General features: G+C 47.6%; 1 protein-coding gene across 1 annotated transcript; it reads left to right on the top strand.

The window, feature by feature from the left end:
• The first annotated feature begins 145 nt into the window (after window positions 1–145).
• Window positions 146–23,687, top strand: fbl (fibrillarin). Its single transcript, XM_073055678.1, has 9 exons — window positions 146–302; window positions 5,619–5,834; window positions 7,782–7,871; window positions 10,600–10,694; window positions 14,291–14,461; window positions 15,854–15,986; window positions 19,166–19,278; window positions 19,838–19,983; window positions 22,966–23,687. The coding sequence occupies exons 1-9, from the start codon at window positions 293–295 to the stop codon at window positions 22,991–22,993; spliced, it is 1,002 nt and encodes a 333-aa protein (XP_072911779.1). The 5' UTR covers window positions 146–292; the 3' UTR covers window positions 22,994–23,687.
• The last annotated feature ends 1,496 nt before the right edge of the window (window positions 23,688–25,183 follow it).

Here is a 25,183-nt window from a genome sequence, read left to right as displayed (position 1 = left end):
AGGATGGCGGCGCTGCGCCGAGGTCGGTGCAGTACCTCCTCCAATCCAGTTGGGAGGATGGTAGCGCTGCTACTCGCCTCCCGGCCTGCAAGGGCGCGTCAACGACAGGAGACCTCCAGTTACCCCTCCCGGCGGCGGGCGGCGCTGTGGCCGGAGGTCCCGGAATCCGGAGGTGCAAGTGGCCGGCCGCGTGTCGGGGTGTATTGGCGGCAGCGGGAGGTTCGGTTCTGTTCGGAGGGGGAGTCAGACGTCTAACAGTGCGGACAGAGCAAGAGGCGGTATCGACAGTGCTATGAAGCCGGGTGAGGAACTTGAAGGGGGCGAGTGGGTGAAGAGGGTCACGGCTGCCTTCGCAACTCAATTCCCCAGGTTCAGGCTGGGTCTAGGCCGCTTGTCCCGGGAAGGTGCGGAGGGAGTTTCTCTTACCCCGAAAGTGTGTGGTGGGGTGGTGTAGACAGAGAGAGATTCATTCCGTGCCTGACCCTCGGACTGTGTGATGGGATGGTGTGGAGGGAGCTTCACTCTGTGTCTGACCCCGGGAGTGTGTGATGGGACGGTGTGGAGGGAGCTTCACTCTGTGTCTGACCCCAGGAGTGTGTGATGGGACGGTGTGGAGGGAGCCTCACTCTGTGTCTGACCCCGGGAGTGTGTGACGGGACGGGGTGGAGGGAGCTTCACTCTGTGTCTGACCCCAGGAGTGTGTGATGGGACGGTGTGGAGGGAGCTTCACTCTGTGTCTGACCCCAGGAGTGTGTGATGGGACGGTGTGGAGGGAGCCTCACTCTGTGTCTGACCCCGGGAGTGTGTGATGGGACGGTGTGGAGGGAGCTTCACTCTGTGCCTGACCCCGGGAGTGTGTGATGGGACGGGGTGGAGGGAGTTTCACTCTGTGTCTGACCCCGGGAGTGTGTGATGGGACGGTGTGGAGGGAGCTTCACTCTGTGTCTGACCCCGGGAGTGTGTGATGGGACGGTGTGGAGGGAGCTTCACTCTGTGTCTGACCCCGGGAGTGTGTGATGGGACAGTGTGGAGGGAGCTTCACTCTGTGTCTGATCCTGGGAGTGTGTGATGGGACAGTGTGGAGGGAGTTTCCTTCAGTGTCTGACCTGGGGGAATCCGTGATAGGAATGGTGTAGACTAGAGGAAGCTTCACTGTGTGGAGCCCCCTCCTGTTTGTCTGACTGTGTGATGGGACGGTGCAGAGGGGCTGTGCGTGGAATTAAGTCAGTCCCTGCCCACTTTGGCAAGGGTTGGAGAGGTTTCCCAAGGGTCATAATAATTGAGAGAGATTACAGACGCTGAGACTTTGAATAAACAGCTGGGGAAACTCAGCAGGTTGAGCAACACCTGTGAGAGGGAAGGAATTGACGTTCTGGGTTGAGACCCCACTTCGAGACGGCTGCTGGCCTCTTGAGCCTGTCGTCCTGGTCTTGGCCCAAACCCTTGTTCAGAGACCAGGACCCTCAGTTCCTCAGTCAGCTGAAACATTCTCCCTAGAGGAGTGCTTGATGGCTCAGTTTCTGTATTCGCTGGAGCTTAGAAGAAGAATGGAGGATTTTAATGAAACCTGTAGAAGATTGAACGGCTGAGGTAGAGAGGATGTGGAGAAGATATTTCCTGTAGTGTGGGAGTCTGGCACTAGAGGGCACAGCCTCAGAATAAAAGGAATAGATGAGGAAGAATTTCTTTAGCCAGAGGGTGGTGAATTTGTTGAATTCATTGCCTCAGATGACTGGAGGCCAAGTCATTGGGTGTATTTAAAGTGGCGGTTAATTGGTTCTTGTTTAGTCAGGGTGTCAAAGGTTATGAGGAGAAGGCAGGAGAATGGGGTTGAGAGGGATAATAAATCAGCCATGATGGAATGGTGGAGCAGACTCGATGGGCTGAGTGGAGGTTCTAGTCTTATGGTATACATCGTGCTTTTGTTGTAGGATGCGACGGTAGAGGAACAAGCTGTTGCGCCTATCATGTCTACACATGCTCACGTTAATCCCACCTACATCCGTATGGGTCACACAATTCCCGTGGGAGACAAGTGCCTGACCTGTGGATGTTGCTGCACATGTGGAGGGGCATTGCATTGTAAAGAGAGCTTTCGTCACATTGGCCTTCATCGGGCACACCAGCGAGGCTGTTAGTTTACAGTGCCACCTGTAAGATCAGGGTTGAATTCTCGTAGCTACAGGAAAGATGTAAATAAGATTGAAAGATTGCAGAGAATTTACAAGAATGTTGCCCAGCTGATTTGTAATGAAAAGGTTGAACAGGTTCGGACTTTTACTTCCTGGAGCATAGGTGAATGAGTGGAGATCATACAGAGTTATAGAAAATTACGAGGGTTGTAGGTAGGAGAGGGTAAATACAAGCAGGCGTGAGGTTGGGTGAGAATAGAACTAGAAATCATGGGTTAAGGGTGCAAGGTAAAATACTTAAGGGGAATCTGAGGGTGTTGTGAGGGTAGAACAGACTGCCAGTGGAAGTGGTGGATGTGAGTTCAATGGTAACGTTTAAGAGAAGTTTCTATGGGCACATGGGTGAGGGCTGTATCCTTGGTGCAAGTAGATAGAACTAAGTAGAAGACCAAGCTGGCACAGACTAGATGGGCTGAAGGGCCTGTCTGTGCTGTAGTGCTCCTTGACTCCATTACCTGCGGGATGGGTTTACGGGCTGCAGATATCTTCTGCCGGCTGTGAGAGGGGCATTTTGCTGTCAGCGTTGGGCAGAAGATATAAAAACGTGAAAGCAGGTACCACCAGGCTCAAGGACCGCTTCTGCCCCACTGTTACAGCACTCTTCAACGCTCCCTAGTGTGATAAGATGGACTCTTAACCTCACAATCTACCTCACCCTGATCTTGTACCTCATGTACTGCATTTTTCTCTGCAGGCGATACAAAATGCAGAATAAAGTGTTATTGTTTTACCTTTTATCATCTTTATTCACTAATATCCCGCTGCCCTCAGTGACCACCCTGAGTTCCCAGTAACAGACCATTTCAACTTCCTTCCCCGTGATCTAACCTGGAACAAGATGGACTTTTGACCTTATTATGAACTCGTACCTTACTGTCTGCCTGAATTGCACTTTCTCTAGCTGTTCCGCTTTATTCTGCATTCTGTTAATTTTTTTCCTTGTTCTACCTCAATGCACTGTGTAATGATCTGATCTGTATGGACAGTGTGCAAGACAAACTTTCACTGTATCTTGATTAATAAACTAATCCAGTTCCCTTCTCTCCCCCCTGACCCATAGCAGTCGAAACCTGGCTGGAGATGAGGTGATGCTCACTCCTTCGCTCACCCCATGCCCGCCAACTCTCCTCTCACCCTCGTTGCCTGTGACTCTTTCCCGCGTACTGTTCTCCGTTCCTACCTTTGAGGAAGTTCAGGTGGGGAGCAGTTGTTCGGGGACGTGACCCTCAGGGGCTGCCTGTGTTTCGTAAGGTCCCCCTCTTGAGTCTTCCGAGAGGACATACCTGGCAGTTGTTAAACTGGAGCGTACCGCAGAGGAGCACAGTGCAGGAGGTACTCGGCAGGTCAGCAAGCATCTTGGGAGAAAGAGCAATGAAAAGGGCCCTTTGGCCCAAACACTTCATGGTGCTACCTGGCTGGTCCCAATTTCCTGCATTCAGCCCATATCCCTTCAAACCCTCCCCTCCACGTATCTATTCTTAAATGATACTGTTGTACCCGCCTCAACCACGTCCTCGGACAGCTTGTTCCGTATACGGAGCACCCTCCGTGTAAAGAAGTTCCTCCTCGGGTCTCTTTTAAATCTCGCTCACCCTAAACCTGTTATCTGTTACAAGATTCCCCTATCCTGGGGGAAAGACTTTTACCATCCCGTTTATTTGCACCCCTCACTGTCTTATAAACCTCTATAAGGTCACTCCTCAGCCTCCTTCACTCCAGGGAAAACAGTCCCAACCTGTCCAGTCTCTCCTTGTAACTCAAACCCTCCAGTGCTGGTGATATGCTCATGAACCTTTCCTGTTCCCTCTCCAGTTTAAGGACATAATTCCGATAGCTGGGCAGCCAGGACTGCACAAAAAGTACTCCCAGTGTGGTCTCACCTATGTCTTGAGTTGTATCAAAGGGTAGCACTTGACAAGGGGTGAGGGAGAGGAAGAGAGGGGGAAGTAAGGCAAGAGGAGGGAAGGAGAGGGAGAAGGCTTACAGATGGGAGGGAGTGGAAAGTGACTGGGAGTGGGGGGAGGGAAGGCAATGGGAGTGACCCCCAAACTTAGTTTTTGTCTCCCTACCCTGGGTAAAAGACTCTTTGTATGAGAATCACATTTATTGCCACTGACATCTGTCATGAAATTTGTTGTTTTTTGTCAGTAGTACAGTGCAGGACATACAGAAGTCAACATAAGTGCAAAAAAAAAGCAGCACATTTACAAGGAGTGCTACCACAAGAAAGCAGCATCCACCATCCAGGCCACGTTCCCTTCTCACAGCTGGCATTGGGAAGAGGGTACAGGAGCCTTGGGTCCCACGCCAACAGGTCCAGGAACAGTTATTTGCCCTGAAACAGCGTGGATAACTTCACTCACCTCAATGCTGAACTGATTCCACTTCCTCTGGACTCACATTCAAGGACCCAACAACTCGTGTTCTCAGCGTTATTTATTTATTTATTGTTATTTGTGGTTTTTTTGTCGTTGCACAGTTTGTCTTTTATTGTTTGTCAGTCTTTGTGTTTAGTTTTTAATTGATGTCACTGTATTTATTTGTCCTGCCATGAATGCCTGCAAGAGAATGAATCTCGGGGTATGTTGACTTACACATAATTTGATAATAAATTTGAACTTTAAATACTTGTAGAAGGGTGATAGTGAGTGTGGTGAACTAGATATACCTGTCTGACTGCTCCTGTGGCTCCTCCCAAGACCCTGCTGACTACCCCTGTGGCTCCTCCCACAGACCCCTGTATAAAGGCGACTGTGGCCTGCTGCTCTCCCTCATTTTCCCCAGGATGTAGTGTTGTTCTTCAGTCAATAAAAGCCGATATCTCACTTCCTAAGTCTCGGCGTGAGTTATTGATGGTGCATCAGTGAGGTAGTGTTCATGGACTGTTTAGAGGGGCAGAGGGGAAGGAGCTGTTTCAGAAGCATTGGATTTAATGGTCTATATCTCATAAGGCCCCACCCATCTTCTACATAAAGGAATAAAGACCGAGTTTGGCCGACCTCTCCCTATAAGGGAGGCCTTTGAGTCCTGGCAATGTCCTTGTCAATCTCCGACGAGATCTTCCCAGTTGAACTAGCTGCCTGCTGTGAAGGGGGACAGCAGAACTGAGCACGGCTCTCCTGAGTGCCTCCTCATCGACGGGTGAAGACCCCACCTCGTGTTAAACATCCATCAATGAAACCTGAAATGGTGTCTTTTGTTTTTCTCCCTCCCTGGCGCCTGCCCGGCATTTCCCGCTCCCCTGCTCTGTGATTTTGCTGTCGCCCGGGCTGTTCCGTGCACGAAGCTTCCGCCCTGTTTCAGGCACTGCGACGTGAGAGAGTTTGGGATATTTTGAGTGTTTGAGGAGCGTTAGCAGGATTTCCAGGAGCCTTTTTGTTTTAACTCACCCACTCTTTCCCCACCTGTTGTGTTCTGTTCTTTCAGGATTTTCACCGCGGGGAGGAAGGGGTGGTTTTGGTGGCCGGGGCGGTTTCGGAGACCGCGGTGGCCGGGGCGGCTTCGGAGACCGTGGTGGCCGGGGCGGTTTTGGAGACCGTGGTGGCCGGGGCGGTTTCGGCGGGAGAGGTGGATTCGGTGACCGGGGAGGGAGAGGAGGAGGACGAGGCGGATTTGGAGACCGAGGAGGCGGAGGAGGTCGAGGTAGGTGTCATCCGTAATCAAGTTTTCCTTCTGCCCTCTCACTTTACCCTTTCTCTCTGCTGTATTTCCAATGCTTGGTTGAATTCTCTGTGAGTGAGCTACTACCCACCAGCCCCAGTACCTGCTGGTCTGTGCTGGGAGTGTGGGTGATAGTGTCTCTGTGTTACAATATTCCAGTGAACCTGGTTCAATTCTGACCTCCAGCTTGTGTGAAATTTATGTGTTCTCTCTCGGCTGCATGGGACCAATCTCCCCCACCCTCACCTGTGCTCTTGTTTCCTCCCGCATCCCAAAAATAACCTTGCAGGGTTGGTGGGTTAATCATTCAGTATTCTGCAGCTTCTTGCGCTCCTGTGTATTTAAATTGCCCTACCAAACCGTGATGTAACCAGTCAGGAGATTTCAACAGGACATCTGTGCAAGCTTGTTACAGTGTTCGGTGACAAGCCGAACCTCTTTAACCTCCTGAGAGGGCAAAGATGCTTGCACACCTTCCTTGTGATTGCATCTCTCTACTGGTCCCAGGAAGGTCAACTGAGATGTTAACGCCTAAGAATTGAAAGCTACCAACTCTCACACCTTCCCCCATCGAACCTACATGGGGCAAATTGCCTCATTCCCTCCAACCCATTTCCCATGGAGATGCCCTGGTTACAGTGGGTTTTACATAAGAAATAGGAGCAGGATTAGGCCATCTGGCTCATCGAGCCTGCTCCGCCATTCAATAAGCTCATGGCTGATCTGGCCATGGACTCATCTCCACCTACCTGCCTTTTCCCCATACCCTTAATTCCCCTACTCTGCAAAAATCTTGTCTTAAATATATTTACTGAGGTAGCCTCCACTGCTTCATTGGGCACTCTCTGGGAAAAGCAGTTCCGCCTCATCTCCGTCCTAAATCTACTCCCCGAATCTCGAGGCTATGTCCCCTAGTTATAGTCTCACCTACCAGTGGAAACAACTTTCCTGCCTCTAACTTATCTATTCCTTTTAATATTATATGTTTCTATAATATCCCTTCTCATTCCTCTGAATTCCAGCAAGTACAGTCCCAGGTGACTCAGTCTCTCCTCATACTCTGGAATCAACCTGGTGAACTTCCTCTGCACCATCTCCAAAGCCAGTATATCCTTCCTCAAGTAACGTGACCAGAACTGCACGCAGTTCTCCAGGTGCGGCCTCACCAGTACCCTGTGAAGTTGTAGCATAACCTGCCTGCTCTTGAATTCAGTCCCTCTAGCGATGAAGGCCAACATCCCATTTGCCTTCTTGATAGCCTGCTGCATCTACAAAACAACTTTTTGTGATTCATGCACAAGCACTCCCAAGTCCCTCTGCACAGCAGCATGCTGCAATTTTTTACCATTTAAATAATCTGTTCTTTTATTTTTCCATCCAATGTGGATGACCTTGCATTTATCAACATCGTACTCCCATCTGCCTGACCCTTGCGCAGTCACTTAACCTATCTCTATCTCTCTGCAGACTTTCCATATCTTCTGCACAGTTTGCTTTTCCACGCAATGCAGTATCATCAGCAAGCTTAGATACACAACACTCGGTTCCCTCTTCTCGGTCGTTAATGTATATCGTGAACAGTTGCAGGCCCAGCACCGATCCCTGTGGCACACCACTCACCACTGATTGCCAACCAGCTTAAACCCACGTACCCAACTCTCTGCTTCCTCTTCTATCCATGCTTATACATCACCCCCAGCTCTATGCATCCTTATCTTATGGATAAGTCTTTTATGCGGCACCTTATCAAACGCCTTCTGGATATCCAAGTAAATAATGTCTGCCTGTTCCCCTCTATCCACTCTGCTCGTTATATTTTCAAAGTTGGGAGGAGTTGAGAAGGAAGAGTGTGGGGCAAGGAACTCCCCACTGGAATGGCTGTTGTGTACTGAGCACCCACCCAGCCCCGTTGTTTCTCCCTCTCAACAGGTGGTCGGGGGCGTGGGGGAGGTCGTGGAGGTCGAAGGGGTGGATTCCGCGGCGGATCGAAAGTGACGGTCGAGCCGCACAGGCATGAAGGTGAGTCGCACTGGTTGGTCTCTGGGTAGGTGGATGCTTTTTCATTATCGTCACGTGTACTGAGATAGAGTCAAAAGCTTGTCATACACATTGTTCATCCAGATCAAATCATTACACAGTGCATTGAGGTAGAACAGGGGTACAGGTTTTGGCAAATAAAATGACGTAAGGCTTAAGAAAACAGTAACAACACATGTATTTCACTCCAAAATCTGAATACAAAGTTTGCGAAAAGCCCTTTACGGAATACCTTCATCACGTCAGACCAGCCTCTTAAAGTGAACCCCAGCCTAATGGTGGTTGTGAATTCTGAATGTTTCCAACAATTACACTACACAGCCCCCCGCCCCCCATTCACTTACACCAGCATTGTGAGCCTGTCACGACCATTTTGGGAATGTCCTTCGAGCAACAGGCACCTGTTGGGAGCCCATAATTAAATCAGCTTTGGAAAAAAATTAACTTCCTGGCTAAACATGCCGAGAAGTCCTGGATGTGGGGGACTGGGTAACAATCACATAGTTGGCAGCCACCATTGGACCATATGGAGGGGCGAAGCCTGGGGGCTATTGGGCTGGTGTACAGTGCCATCTTTCCACGTTGGTAAACTCGGCCTTCGTGGTTGCCAGCTTTCCTGGGTCCAGTCTGCGTATGCCGGCATGGATTGATGGGCCAGTTGTAGAAATGTGGTGCTTGACCCCCATGTTTTGTGACTATAGTGGACAATGTGAGCTTGATGAGGGTTGGGAATTTGTCCAGCAGTCGATCACGTGGTGAATGCGCTCGACAGTCCTTGTGGGGAACTTACTGGGGGAGCAGGGTAACGGCCCAAAGTCCTTGAAGTCCACAAGCTGGCTGTTCTTAGGATCAGCTAACAGTCCTTGGGTACACAGGAAGTCTGTACTGACCAGAGGTATAGCCACTTTGGGCTGGACGAAGCCGCGTGTTACATCGCCCACTGAAACAGGGCGTTAACTGTCGTGTTCCGTAGGTCTGGATCCTGCTGCCCTTGGCGGCCTCCAGCGAGGTTTCATCACTCTTTGCCTTCTCAATAGGCAGTGCTGGGAGCATGCTCACTTGAGCACCAGCGTCTCACAGAGGTGTCACCCTGAAAGGGTTCTATAATGAGCAGTAAACGACTCTGGCAGCTTGAACCCACGGTGTTCACAGACCTCTGATGTCCCGACGCGCTGTCAATGTTGGAAGTTGCAAGGCAGTCGGCACTTCCTAGCATTTGTACCAAAGTGAGCGTGGTTAAAAACACAGGCCTGGAGTTGTCTGTTTCGCAGCCATGGGTATCCTTAAGTTGGGGGCCTTGTTGTCTGGACTTTTGAGGTAGAGAAAGGGGGAGGAATGATGCACGACTGCCTAGTTAGATGTGGACTATCAGGCATTTGCTGCATGAAGAGCTGTTTAAAAATAAAACAAGGATTTCCAGGACAGACAGCATGTGGTCCATTAGCTCTGACGGCCTAGCACGGAGAGCAACTGTTTGGCATGCTGAGACTCTGTAAAAGGTGAGTTTTCAGCAGCCAGTATTTATGGTGTTCAAGCGGGTTTTCTAGTATACTCTCACAGACGTGGAGTTTCCGAGTGATGCTACCACATAGTAGAATTTGGTGTTTCCTGATGAAGGGTCTCGGCCCGAAACGTTGGCTACTCTTTTCTCACGGATGCTGCCTGACCTGCTGAGTTCTTCCAGTGTTGTGTATGTATTCTAGAATTTGGTGTTATTGGTGGTGATTTCTCACAGCACGAATTGGGCCTCAGCTCGTACAAACCAAGCCGTGGCAATTTGCTCCCAGATCTCCAGCTATTTAAAAGCGACTGCGTTGGCCGACATGTACAAGAACTCTTAAAATAATCCTAGAACATGGGGTCACCAAGGCAGATTTTCATAAATGAAACAGTGTGATTCACAAATAAAACAACACATTTATTCCACTCCTGAACACAAAGACTGCTGAAAGTCCTTTATGTAATTACATCATCATGTCAGACCAGCTTTGAAGTGAACCCAATGTCGGTGGTTGTGAATTCTGTTTGTTTCCACCAATTACATTACCCACAAGGTAAATCAATAACAGAATGCAAAATGAAGTTATAGAGAAAGGGCAGTGCTTGTTTACCTATTACATTTTATTCTTTATTCTCAATTTTGTGTGGAAAGCATCAAATTCAGATGCCTCATGGCTTCGTATGTGCGTAATGGAAACCAGACTCCCTTCCATAAACTCCATCTAGACTTCTCGTTGCCTCAGTAAAGGATTCAGCATAATCAAAGACCCTGCCCACCTTGATATTCTCTCTTCTCCCCATGCTTTTGGGCAGAAGATACAAAAGCCTGAAAATACGTACTACCAGGCTCAAGGACAGCTTCTACTGTGCTGTTATCAGAGTCAGTAATCATGTTTATTATCACTGACGTTTGTCGTGAAACTTGTTCTGTAACAACTGTATAATACAATGCATTGAGAAGTACTATTGGTTACGATACCTCAGTGTCCTGTGTAATAATCTGATCTGTATGATCAGTATGCAAGACAGACTTTTCACGGTGTCTTGGTACATGTGACAATAATAAACCAATTCTATATCCTTTATTCGATAAGGGGACCAAATCTGTTTCCAATACTTCAACACCTTGCCTGATTGTACCAAGATTTACTTTCTTTTCAAACCCAACTCTTTCCAGAAGGGCACTGACTAACTGGCCCTCTCCTTTTAGGTGTCTTCATTTGCCGAGGGAAAGAGGACGCCCTCGTGACGAGGAACATGGTCCCTGGGGAGTCGGTGTACGGGGAGAAACGGATTGGTGTGGAGGTGAGTTGCCCTTTCCCACCCTGGCCCAGAGTGAGTGTTTTGGGCATGAGGCAGCTGCCAGGAAAATGAGTGGTAAAGGAACGTTGGAGATGGGGTATGGAGAGAGAGAGAGAGAAAAGTGGAAGTTAATGCTCCTTGGTGATACTCCAATGGGCAGATGAAGTGAAGAAATTCCACCTGGAATGTTGTGTTGCTTATCCAATAAAGTCAAAGCAACATCATGTTGACCTTCCTCTGCACCCTCTCCAGGCCTAGCGTTAGAATCTAGCCCCAGAAAGAAGATGTTACATTGAGTATATAGATCAGTTACAGAGTCATTGAGTACTGCAGCACAGAAACAGACCCTTTGGCCCACTTGACCCTGCCAGCTTCCATCTTCCGCTGCAGTAGCATAACGCTTAGCGAGAGTATTACAGCTCGGGGCATCAGAGTTCAGAGTTCAATTCTGGAGTAAGAAGTTTGTACATTCTTTCTGTAAGCACATGGGCTTTCTCTGGGTGCTCTGGTTTCCTCCGACAGTCCAAAGACTTACTGGTTGGTAGGTTGATTGGTCATTGTAAATTGTCCTGTAATTAGGCTAGCGTTAAATAGGTGGGTTGCTGGGCCGGAAGGGCTGTACCGCTAAATAAATAATTAAACTCCGTGTACCTATCCGGTCTTAGTTTCAGTATTACAATTGCACCCACCACAGACCAAGTTCCGTGCTCAGGTCTGTTGTCCAATTTACATGGGTATAAATGCCATGAAAATGAGGTGCTTGCGGGAGCAGTCCATCGCAGATGTGACATGTAAATCAACATAAACTTAAATTGACATAAGTTATACATAATTACATGGCAATAGATGTAACGACATCTATAGATGCAGTACAAGTTGAGAAATACAGAAAGAGGTTCAGACCCAGGTGGCTTTTCAGGTCAGTTCAAGAACCTGATGGTACTAACAGGAAGGGCTCGTGTCCTGGATGGTGATGAATCCCCACCCTTCTAAGACACAGCCTCTTGAAGATGTCATTGACGATGGGGAGGGTTGTGTCTGTGATGGAGCTGGCTGAGTCTCTGACCATCTATAGCCCCCTTTCAATCCTGTGCACTGGAACTTCCATATCAGGTAGTGATACAACCAATCAGAATGCTCCCTGTAGCAATTTGTAAGAGTCTTTGATTCCAAATCTCATTAAGCTTCTAAGAAAGTAGAACCATTGGTGCACTTTCTTCATGGTTGCATCAGGCCCAGGATAGGTCCTCTGAGCTGTTGATGGCCAGAGGCTTGAAACTGCTCATCCTTCACTGTCCTGGTCCTCTACCAATAGCGCATGTTCTTGCTGTTAGTGAGATTTACCAGGATGCTGCCTGGATTAGAAAGCATGTTTTATGAGGATAGGTTAATCGAGCTGGAGCTTTTCTGTTTGGAGAGGAGGAGGACGAACAGTGACTTGATAGAGGTATTCAAGATGATAAGAGCCATAGATAGTGGATATCCAGCACCCTTTGCCCTGTACAGAAATGGCTAATATGAGAGGGGATAATTTTAAGGTGGTTGGGAGAAAGTATGGGGAGGGTGTCAGAGTTTTTCTTTACGGGGTGGTGAATGTGTGGAATGTGCTGCCAGGAGTAATGGTAGAGGCAGATATATTAGTAATATTTAAAAGAGTCTTAACAAAGGAACCCCAACCAATTCCTGTCCACCACCTCCCTTCTCCATCTGGCAGGCTGGTCCTCACCTTCAACAATTTTTCTTTCCGCTCCTCCCATTTTCTCCAGACTCAAGGGGTGGCCCTGGGCCCCAGCTATGCCTGCCTCTTCGCTGGCTATGTAGAATAGTCCATGTTCCAAGCCTTACCTGGTAATGTTTCCCAACTCTTCCTCCACTCCACTGGTGCTTCTTCATGCACCCGTGCTGAGCTTGTCAATTTCATCGACTTCGCCTGTAACTTCCACCCTGTCCTTAAATTCACCTGGTCCATTTCTGATACCTCCCTCCTCTTTCTTGATCTCTCTGTCTCCATCTCTGGAGACAAACTGTCAATCGGCATCTTTTATAAACCTACTGATTCCCACATTTATCTTAACTATACCTCTTGCCACCCTTTCCCTTAGAATAATGTTACTCCCTTTTCTCAGTTCCTTCATCTCGGAATCATCTGTTCCCAGGATGCGGCTTTCCGTTCCAGGACATCTCTTCTCCTCCTTCAAAGAACGGGATTTTCCTCCTCCACTGTTGATGCTGCCCTCACCAGCATCTCCTCCATTTCCCGAAAATCTGCACTCAGCTCATCTTCCCGCCATCTTAACAGGGATAGAGTCTCTTGTCCTTGCCTACCACCCCATCCAACACATCATGCTCTGCAGCTTCCGTCATTCTCAAAGGGATGCTACCACTAAGCATCTTTACCTCCCCCCCCATTTTCTGTGATTTCCTCGTACGTTCATTCCTCCCCACCTCCCCACTATTCTCCTCCCAGCACTTATCTCTCAATAAGTGCTACACCTGCCCATTCACTTCCTCCCTTGCCTGCATTCAGGGCCTCAAACAGTCATTCCAGGTGAGGCAACATTTCACCTGTGAATCTACTTGGGTCGTCTGTTGTGTCCAGAGCTCCTGATGAGACCATCATTAATTGGGGGGGGCCACTTCGTTGAGCACATTTGCTCCATTCGCAAAAGTGGAGCTTCCCAGCGACCAAACATTTTAATTTTGGTTCCTATTCTTGTTCCAACATGTCCGTCCTTGGCCTCCTCTTGTGCCAAGATAAGGCCACCCTCGGAGGAGCAACACGTTATATTCCTTCTGGATAGCCTCCATACTGATGTCACGGATATTGATTCCCCCCCCCCCCTTATCTTTTATTCCCCACCCTGGCCTTTCACTGCTTCTCATCTGCTATCACTTCCCCCTTGGTGTCCCTTTTCCAGCCCTTTACCTTCCCAACAAGGTGGCTTCACCTATCACCTTCTAGCTAGTGTCTTTCCTCTTCCCCATCCCACACCCCACCATTTTATTCTGGCATCTTCCCCTTTTTCAGTCCTGAGGAAGGGCCTTGGCCCGAAATGTGAACTTTTTATTTCCATGGATGCTGCGTGATCTGAATTCCTCCAGCATTTTACATGTTGATGTAGAAATGATATTTTTAATTTTTTTAAAAGGTTAGTACTAAGTTTTGAACAGGTTTTCTAAACTACTTTATTTCAATCTGTCTCATTTATACTTTTAGTAATGGTATAACAATGACTACTTGTAAATAAGCAATGGAACTCATCTTTTTTCCTTAAAAAAATGTCCATAATTACACACTGTAGCTCATTGATTATTTTCTCTGCTCGAAATTACCATGGCTCACAAGTGAATATTACAGAAGGTTATTGCCAATTGGAGCACATTCTCTAAAAAAGTTTGTCACCCTGATTGCAAGTTTCCAGAATCCGCAGGACATACCTGAGGCCGTGATCCATAGCTTTTTGGGTGCACTGAAAATTGGGGATAGTGGATGTGAGTGGTGTTCCGAGGGTGCATGGAGCCGAGATGGCAGGAGGCTGGTGTGACAATGAACTGACTGCTCTTGATGTTCTTTCTCCCCCCCACCACCACCACACCAGGAGGCTGAGCAGAAGATCGAGTACAGGGCCTGGAACCCCTTCCGGTCGAAGCTGGCAGCTGCCATCCTCGGAGGTATCGACCAGATCCACATTAAGCCCAATGCCAAGGTGCTGTACCTGGGGGCGGCTTCCGGCACCACCGTCTCCCATGTGTCAGACATCGTGGGGCCGGTGAGTTTCACTGATAGTTAAGATCCGTCAGTTCATGGGGGTGCTATGTGAGGTGGGAGGTGTTTATTGGAAGCTGTGGTTGGGGTCCGTTGGGTGGCACAGTGGTTCAGTGGGTAGGGTCATTACCTCTCAACTCCAGAGAACTGGGTTTGATCCTGATCACTGTTGTGTGTGTGCGTGTGCGTGCATGCATGGGGTGGGGGAACTTCCCCCCCGGTGAGGATCAGTATGCTTGTGTGTATTGTGCAGAGTTTGGAGTTTGTATTTTACTCCTATGACCCCTTGGGTTTCCCATGGGTGCTCCAGTTTACTCCCACAGCCCAAAATGTGTGTGTGTGTGTGTGTGCGTGCGCGTGCGCGGAATTGATGAGATTAAGATGGGATTGGTTTAAATAGGTGTCTGATGGCTGGCATGGGCTCCCTTGAACTGAAGGGCCTTTTTCCAGCCAACCCCAGTCCTAGATCTGCTTAAAGGTGTGGGTAGTCTGGCTTCAGTACAGAATTGTGAATCAGCTCCAGGAAAGGGAATGTTGTGAGTTTGGGGACTATTGAGGCCCGTTTTATGAAGGACAGCCACCTGGTACAAGAAGGGGTAGAAATGGGGGGCTGATCTAGCTTACATAGGCCAAAAGTGCTCAGAAACCCTGACATTTAACCATTTTTATTTCAAGCTATTTAATGCTTTTCATTTGAGATGCTCAGGGTAGATACAGAGGTGTTCCCCTTTGGAGGGGCAACTGGAACTAGTGGGGAGCACAGCCTAAGATTAAAGGAGTTGTCCATAACTGGCAGAGGTGAGGATCATCTGAGGGCAATGTACCTATGAAGTTCTACGCCACCTCATCCCTTCCTTCTCTTTCTCCCCTCCCCCTACCCCAGAAATTTACATCAGTTTAATGTCATAGTGAAATCAGAACTAGAGGCCAAAGGTTTAGGGTGAAAGGTGAAATATTTAAGGGGAATCTCGAAGGAGCTTCTTCACTCTGAATGGTGAGAGAGTGGAATGAGCTGCCAGCAGAAGTGGTGAATGCCGGTTCAAATTTAACTTTGTAATGGGATCTGTATGGAAGGCTAGGCACAAGACAAGTACGGCATGGATTAGATGGGCTGAAGAGCCCATTTCTGAGTAGAGTGGTCCATAAGTAGTACAGCTCCAGTCATTGGGTGTGTGCCTGGCAGAGTGTCTTGTCTGTGTGGGTAAAGGAATGGGGGTGTGGGAGGATCTTACTGAATGACGGGGTCTTGTCTGTGTGGGTAATGGAATGGGGGTGAGGGAGGATCTTACTGAATGACGGGGCACAGTGGTGATGGTGGGGAGTGTGGGAGGGAGAGAGGTGCTTGTTTACCCCCACCCCTCAGGTTATCCCTTCTGACTCTCCCGTTGCCTTGCAGGATGGCCTGGTCTACGCCGTTGAGTTCTCCCACCGCTCGGGCCGGGATCTCCTCAATGTGGCCAAAAAGAGGACAAACATCATCCCCATCATTGAGGATGCCCGACACCCCCACAAGTACCGCATGCTCCTGGGTAAGCCTGCTTGGCCTGATGTGAGGGGGGTGCCAGGGGGGACTCTGGCCCGTGATCGCACCGTGTCAGATAGTGGTTGTTCAGAAGTCAAGAATGAGGCAAAAAAAAACTTGGTTATGGCTGTATTATTAAGCATTACCTGAACGAAGAAAAGACAACAGGAATTTGTGGTTATCTCTTACTCAGAATGGTTAGAACACACTCCAGTGACAAGATGTAACCTATGAAGCAGCTAGGTTCAAGTGGCATACCTGTTGCAAAAAAAACTGAGAGCCTTCTAGACAATACAGAATCAATTATACTGCAATTATTAGTAAACTCACTGAATTATCACGTGTATATAGATAATTATATAAAAATTATAAGTATAGTGAAGTTAAACTACAAGAAAAGTAACAATTTTACGCTCTAGTCCAACAACGTCCAAGTGTACTTTGTGACAATGGAACTGGGAACCGTTGATATAAGGGGGAGAGTTGGAGTCCAGTCGCAACCAGGAGAATTCTCCTCTCCTCTCCCCCCACCACCACCCCCTCCCTCGAAGGTGTAGCAGAGAGGAATGTGGAGGGATGAGGGAGATGAAAGGGGCAGAGATGGTCTACCTCGGCCTCATCATGGGTCTTTGCTCTTTTTTGTCTGCTTGTACTGCATTTTGTTATTGCTTTTCCCTTGTACAACCTTGAAAGCACTGATCTGGTAAAACGACCTGTATGGATGGTATGCAGAATTGAGTAACCAGGGACTATACTTGCTGGAATTCAGAAAAATGAAAGAGGATCTTGTACAAACATACAAAATAATGAAAGGGATAAGATAGAGGCAGGAACATTGTTTCTACTGGCATCTGAGACTAGGACTACGGGACAGGGCCTCAAGATTTGGAGGAATAGATTTAGGATGGAGATTAGGAGGAAGTGTTTTTCCCAGAGAGTGGTTAAGCTATGGAATTCTCTGCCCGGGGAAGCAGGGTTGAGGCTGCCTCATTCAATATGTTTAAGACACAAATAAATTTTTGTATGGTACGAGAATTAAGGGTCATGTAGAAAAGGCAGGAAAGTGGAGTTGGAGTTCGCACCAGATCTGCTGTGATCTTACTGAATGGTGGAGCAGGCTCAACCGAATCCTGCTCCTATTTCTTGTGTTTTAATGGTACAATATTTCTCAGTGTACCTTGGTGAATGTGAGTTGATAGCTATATTAAAAAAATTCACCAGTTTAATTCATCAATATGAAAAGAGACCCAGGTGGAAACTCAGACAGACAGAGACTAGCCCTTCAACCCACTGAGTATGTGCTGACCATCCAGATCTGTTTGTGCAGATTCTGTTTCATTCTCCCCAATTTCACATCAACACCTCCCCCCCCCCCCCTTCCCAGGAAGAAGCAGAGTAGCCAAGGGAAACTCAGGGAGAACTCACATACATACGTGTGTGTGTGTGAGTGAGAGTGTGTGTGTGTGAGTGTGAGTGTGTGCGTGTGCGCGTGCATGTGAGTGTGCGTGTGTATGTGTGTGCGTGCGTGCGTGTATGTACACACACACATATTCTGCATTCTGCTGTATTCCTGCATTGATCTGTATGAATAGTATGCCAGTAAGTTTTTCACTGTCTCAGTACATTTGACAGTATAAAACCAATTAACCAATGGTTGAGAAAATCCTGCAATTTGCAGCCTCAGTTTGGCAGCCCCAAACCCCTCAACCATCAAAGGTGATTTCAATACCCTGTCTGACATGACCCTCTTAACTCCAGACTGATCACTGCATACTTGTTAGCTGGAACAAGGAATCTTGGGGGTCCGCATTCATAGATCCCTCAAAATTGCCACGCAAGTTGATAAGGAGTATGGTGTGTTGCCCTTCATAAGTTAGATAAGGGGAATTGAATTCAAGAACCGCAAGGTAATATTGTAGCTCTGTAATACTCTGGTATGACCACACTAGGAATATTGTGTTCAGTTCTGGTCACCTCATAGAAAGGATGTGGTAGCTTTGGAGGGGGTTTGAGATTTACAGGTTGAGTACCGCTTATCTCAAATTCCAAAATCTAAAAAACTTCAAAATCTGAATTTTTTTTTGACAGCTGATATGTCACAAATGGAAAATTCCACAAGGTGCTGGGAAACTTCCCAGACAATGGGCAGGTCTGCGCAGCTCTCATCACATATGTAATGAACAGAAGTTAATTTAAAATAGATAAATGCTGCATAAAACGAGAAATGAAGCTCTCAGTTGTTTATTGAAAGAGCCAGTTTGTCAGCGTCAGAGTGAACATATGTCACTTAGCTGTGTGCTGGTCATGAAACAAGCAAACGTCTATCATGACGAACTGAAATTAAAGATAATTGTGAATATTCAGGCTGGTTGCAGAAATTTAAGAAAAGGTACGGTATTAAATTTTAAAAGATTTTTGATAGTGTCTGCTGATCATGAAGCGGCAGAGAAATTCATTGATGAATTTGCCAAGATTGTTGCTGATGAAAATCTTAACACGCTGAATGACTGCATCAGTACATAATGTGTAAAAAAAAACAAGTGTAAGAAAAATACTGCTTACCAATAGCTCAAAACTGAGTCAGAAATGATGGTGATCCCAAGCTATCTCATTATATATTCTAAAAGCAAACATTTCAGGCATTTCAGATGAGGGCTACTCAACCTGTACCAGGATTAGAAAGCAAGTCTTACGAGGATGGGTAGAGTGAGCTGGGGCTTTTCTCTTTGGAGTGAAGGAGGATGAGAGATAGAGGCATGTAAAATGTTAAGAGGCTCATAAGGGGCAGCCTGTGTCCAATACCTGAAGATATGCTTGTCAGGTGATTGGAGGGAAGTATATGAGAGGTGTCAGAGGTTAGGAATACACTGCCAGGGATTGTGATAGAGGCACATTCAAATTACTCATAGATAGGCACATGGATGAAGAAAAATGGAGGGTTATGTGGGAGGGGAGGGTTAGATTGATCTTTCAGTTGGTTAAAAGAACAGCACAACATCCTGGGATAAAGGGCGCCTACTGTGCTAGACTGTTCCACGTTCTGTCTTAACGTTAGCCCAGCCTGGTGAACCTACTCCCCACTTGCCTCTAAGGCTACCGGGACCCTGCTTTGGCTGTGTTCATCTCCACAGATTATCCCGGATATCTTCAGGGCTTTTCATTAAAGTCTTCCTCTCTGTCCCCCAGGGATGGTGGATGTCATCTTTGCCGATGTCGCGCAGCCAGACCAGTGCAGGATCGTGGCCATCAATGCCCACCATTTCCTCAAAGTCGGTGGCCACTTTGTCATATCTATTAAGGTGAGATGGCGGGTGTAACAGAGGCCATGTGAGTTTCTAATATTGTTATGTGTTGGCGAAGTGGGGATGGGTTTGTCTCCTTCCACCCCTCTAGTTCCATCTTCTGAAGCTCCTATCAGGTGTGTTTCATAGGAATGCTGCGATTGGGAGGGAATCTCTGTGAGCTGTGGGATGGGTTTCAGTGGCTGAGAGGAGAGTTGGTGATAAGGGAGAGTGTCCATGGGTTGTGGGAGGGGTTTCGGTGGGTGGTGAGGATGGCTTTTGTACACGGCTCTCTGCTCGAAGTCTGTGCTGACTGGGTGTTCCCCTTGAACTTGTAGCTGTGTTGAGCTGCACTCTTTTGCAAGACTACACTCCTTCGCCTCCATCCCTCGCTGCCTTTGGTCAGATAATGAACAATGTATTTGCTGCTCTTTATTCTGTGGCTTTATGAGAGCGCTGATCTAGGAATGCATTCCTTCAGCACCGCCACGTCCAGTTTGGTGCTGGAGGGTTGTGAGCAAACAAGTGGTTGGCCCTGTTTCACTGTTGACCTCACTTCCTGTCCCTCTCCTTTCAGGCAAACTGTATCGACTCGACGGCAGCGCCCGAGGCCGTGTTTGCGGCAGAGGTGAAGAAGATGCAACAGGAGAACATGAAGCCACAGGAGCAGCTGACTTTGGAGCCCTATGAGCGGGACCATGCTGTAGTGGTTGGAGTCTACAGGTGGGGCAGTTTGATCACTCTGGGCACTACCTCCTGCTCTCTGACGCATGCTTCCCTCTTCTTGAGCTGTCTTTCTCTGCCTGTGGAAATGAGGACATGGTGATGCCATATTGAAGTTGATTCTGGTCCAGAGGAGGTTCATGAAAGTGGTCCTGGAAATGGCTGAAGTATGAGGAGTGTTCGATGGCTCCAGGCCTGGAGTTTAGAAGAACTGTGTGTGTGTGTGGGGAACTGTCTGTTCATGCCCATGTGGAACAGTGACGTTCCTCTCTCCTGGCACTTACCCTTGTAAGCGGAACAAGTGCTACACCTGCCCTTACACTTCCTCCCTCACCACCGTTCAGGGCCCCGAGGGTAACGAAACCCAATTTCCCTCGGGATCAATAAAGTATGTCTGTCTGTCCCAGACAATCCTTCCAGGTGAGGCAACACTTCACCTGCGAGTCGGCTGGTGTGATATACTGCGTCCGGTGCTCCCGGTGTGGCCTTTTATATATCGGTGAGACCCGACGCAGACTGGGAGACCGTTTCACTGAACACCTATGCTCGGTCCGCCAGAGAAAGCGGGATCTCTCGGTGGCCACACATTTTAATTCTACGTCCCATTCCCATTCTGATATGTCTATCCATGGCTGCCTCTACTGTCAAGATGAAGCCACACTCAGGTTGGAGGAACAACACCTTATATACTGGCTGGGTAGCCTCCAACCTGATGGCATGAACATTGACTTCTCTAACTTCCATTAATGCCCCTCTCCCATTCTTACCCCATCCCTGATATATTTAGTTTTTTTCCCCCCTCCTTTTTTTCTCTCTTTCTGCCCATCACTCTGCCTGTTCTTCATCTCCCTCTGGTGCTCCCCTCCTCCTTTCTTTCTCCCTAGGCCTCCCGTCCCATGATCCTTTCCCTTCTCCAGCTCTGTATCCCTTTTGCCAATCACCTGTCTGGCTCTCAGCTTCACCCCACCCCCTCCGGTCTTCTCCTTTCATTTCGTATTTTCTCCTCCCCTTCCTACTTTCAAATTTCTTGCTATCTTTCCTTTCAGTTAGTCCTGACAAAGGGTCTTGGCCTGAAACGTCGACAGTGCTTCTCCTTATGGATGCTGCCTGGCCTGCTGTGTTCCACCAGCATTTTGTGTGTGTGGCTAGAACAGAGATGTTCTTGGTTTAGCCAGAGAATGATGGAATTACTTGTAACAGTTAGCAGTGGAGGCCAAGTTTATTTAAAACAGCGGTTGATAGATTCTTGATTAGGAAGAATGTCAAAGGTTACAAGGAGAAGGCAGAAGAATGGGGTTGAGAGGGGAAATATATCAACCAGACCTGATGGGCCATATAGCCTAATTCTGCCACTTGTCCTATGGACATTATGTTCCTGCTTATCTACTTCCAACAGAAGGTTGAGGGTGATTTCATTGAAATCTTCCAGATGTTGAAGGCCTAGAAAAAGTAGTTGTAGAAAGGATATTTCCCATGGTGTGGGAGTCTAGGACAAGAGAGTACAGCCTCAGGATAGAGGGATGTCCATTTAAAACAGATGCGGAGGAATTTCAGAGGGTGGTGAGTTAGTGGTATTTCTTATCACAGGCAGCTGTGGAAGCCAGGTCATTGGGTGTATTTAAGGCATAGGTTCTTGATTGGACATGGCATCAGTGGTTACGGGGATAGACCGTGGAGTGGGGCTGAGGAGGGGGAGGAAAGGATCAGCCATGATTGAATGGGCGGTGTAGACTTGATGGGCCAAATGGCCTGATTTTGCTTCTATTGCTTTATCTCTGATGTCTATTATCTACTGTTGTCTATAATTAACCCACTGCCTCTCACAGCTACCTGGACTGTATCTCTTCCCAACTCTATTACTTGTAAAATCACCATCCCATTCTCTCAATTCATCTGCTCTTGGGATGAGGCTTTTCATTCCAGAATGAAGCAAATGTTGTCGTCCTTCAAAGAAGGGGGCTTCCCTTCCTCCACCATCAACGCTGTCCTCAACTGGATCTCTTCCATTTTGTTCACGTCTGCCCTCACCCCATTCTCCCACCACCCCACCAGAAATAGGGTTCCTCTTGTCCTCCTCTACCACCCCACCAACCTCCATGTCTGTAACTTCTGCCCTCTCCACAGGATCCCACCACCAAGCACATCTTCCCCATCCCCTACTTTCTGCTTTCTTTAGGGATTGCTCCCTACACAACTGCCTTGTCCATTCGTCCCTTCCCACTGATCTTCCTCCTGGCACTTACCCTTGTAAGTAGAACAAGTGCTATGCCTGCCCTTCCTCACTACCGTTTGGGACTCGAAACAGTCTTTCCAGGTGAGGCAACACTTCACCTGAGTCTGTTGGGGTCATTCGGTGTTCCCGGTGTGGTCTCCTGTGTATCGGTGAGACATAGATTGGGAGACCGTTTTGCTGAGCTTACGCTCCATCTGCCAGAAAATGTGGGATCTCCCAGTGGCTACCCTTTTTAATTACACTTCCCATTCTGATATGTCCATCCATGTCCTCTTCTACTGTTGTGATAAAACCACACACAGGTTGGAGGAGCAGCACCTTATATTCAGTCTGGGTAGCCTCCAACCTGACGGCATGAACATCGATTTCTCAAACTTCCTGTAACACCCCCCACCTTTCCCTTTTCCCTCTCTCACCTTGTCCGTTGTACCTGCCCATTGCCTCCCTCTGGTGCTCCTCCTCTTGTCTTCTGTCCTCTCCTATCAGATTCTCCCTTCTTGAGACTTGTATCTCTTTCACCAATCAACTTCCCAGCTCTTTACCCTCCCCTCCCGCCCCCCACCTTCTGACTCCTTAACTGTCGACTATACTCTTTTTCATAAGTGCTGCCTGGCCTAATGAGCTCCTCCAGCATTGTGTGTGTGTGTTGACGAGATAGATTTGTGAGGTCAATAAGGGGCCATTCAGTTGTCTTATAACGACGGGGTGGGAATCATCCTTGAACCTAACGGTATGTGTTTCTTTCTTAGGCCACCCTTGAAGCAGAAGAAGCTTTAACAAGATTAGAACCTACAGACAAGCTAGACAACCATCTGATGATGTGTTCTCGGTCTTGAACTTGACTGAATGAAGCGTTCTTGACCTGACTTTTAAGAGTGAAGAATAACCTGCCTTAGCTTTTGTAAAAGGACTCTATTGTTTCCAAATAACACTGCTCATTCTTGGGCAGGGTTGGGGTTTCTGACATTGTTTGGTAGTGGGGTGGGGGAAATGAGAAGATTCAGGAAAAGAAAATGTATATAGATTTGAATTTTAAAATATTCTTTGGGGATGTTAGTTTTTCTTTCCTATTTCTGGAAGGAACAAGATCGTAGCAGAGGTTGGTGGCTGTTTACTCCTGGGATTAGATTATGGCGTATAAATCCGCTGTAATGACTGAGCTGTTCTGGAGAAAAAGTCCAAAGATATTCCCAACCCTCTCCTCAGCTTCGAAACGGGCTACTCTCCTTGTTCTGAGAACCATACACACTCTGCTTAACCGGGAGGTATTTTTATATACATTTCATTCAGTGAAGCTTGGCATCCAATATCCTGTTTTGGCAGGACACCCCGTCCTTCCGGTAGGGTCCCGGGGAAGCACTCGGGAGCCTCTGCAGATTCTTTTCAGCAGCAGACATTTTGCAGGAAACAGTGTTATGTACTTGTATGCTAATGGATTTGCAAAGTTTTTATATTAAAAAGAGAAAGCAAACAGATTTGGCAAGTGTCTCCTTTTGGAACTGAGAGCTGGGTCAAAAAATGAGCTGCTGGAGGAGCTCAGTATCTGCAGTCTCTTAAGTTCCTGTGTAATAGTCATGGGTTCCTTTGCATTGATGTGACTTGAGCAGGTTTAGGCCACTTGGACCCTCAGACCTGCTTGCCATTCAGTCAGATCGGGCCTGATCATGCCTTTAGCCGTAACCTTTCATCTATCTCTGGAAACTATTCAGCTTCTACTGCTTTCTAAAGTCAGAGATACTGTGCAGCAAGTAGAGGCTTTTCAGCCTATCGCATGCACAGACTCTCCAACATTTATCCCATTTTTTATTCTCCACCACCCAGGGTTTACCCCTCAAATTATAACATTAAGCCCCCAATTTACAGTGGCCAATCAAACCACTGATCCCGCACATTCCGTGTGATGCTGGAGGAAACAGGAGAGTGGGAAATGATCCCATGCATTCATAGGGAAAACATGCAAACTATGTACACTCACTGGGTGGCGCTAATGGGTACACTGCACATTGATACCAGTGAAGCTCCTTTCTGAGACCCCTTTCAAATCTCTGTGCCGTATATTTGCCTTGTGGGTGCTGTTAGGGTACGGTTATGATATATAGCAAATGTTAATTTCAACCCCTTCCAGTCTTCAGATTTGAATGTGGATTGCAGATTGAATTTAAAATGCCACTCAGAACGATGGACTTCTTGGAGCTGCAGACTGGGGTCAATTGCAAACCAGGAAACGCCCGTTCATGTGAGATGTCTGCATATGCATGTATGAAAGAGAATGATGATTAACATTCAATCTACAGAGTGTGGAGTGTTGATAATGAAGATTTGAGTGTTTGAAAATTATATTGAATGCATCAATTTAATATCAATGTATACAGTACACAACCTGAAATTCTCACACTTCACAGACATCCATGAAACAGAAAAAAAAAACCCCAAAGCCTCCCCCCATCATGCAAGTAATAGCAAAGCTTCCAAAGAGACCATTATCTGAAGTCAGTTCATCCCAACAACTTGGTATCTCAAACAGGCTCTCGCTAGTGAGGGAGAGAGAGGTCACTCCTGCAACAACCAAAAGCTCGCTGTTTTGGTGTTAGGATCTGCTGTGTTGCTTCTCAGTCCCGACTTGAGGACTAATGGGCTCCAACTCATCTAAAAAGAGAGAGAGAATCACTTGAGTGCAGGGGCCTTCTGACAACAGCACACACTGCTTGCTGTCTCAGTGCTTCAGTCAGTGACATTGGTGAGGAACTGGGTCGTCCATGGGACCACACCTGGAGATATTGAAACATCAGGCCGCACGGTGGGTCTGAAGGAGAGCCTGTAAGGAACAATAGTTTAAGCTGCCGTTGTAGATCACAGACTCCAACCACCTTGAAAAGAAGAGACTTAAGAAGAATAAGCTGTTTCATGGCCAAACTGAAAGAAGTTGCCCAGCTGTAAAAACTGGTGCCATCTTTCCTATCTCTTCCC

The sequence above is a fragment of the Hemitrygon akajei genome, chromosome 1 (genome assembly GCF_048418815.1).
Source record: "Hemitrygon akajei chromosome 1, sHemAka1.3, whole genome shotgun sequence".
Taxonomy (NCBI): Eukaryota; Metazoa; Chordata; class Chondrichthyes; order Myliobatiformes; family Dasyatidae; genus Hemitrygon; species Hemitrygon akajei.
This window is presented reverse-complemented; position numbering and strand designations above follow the sequence as displayed.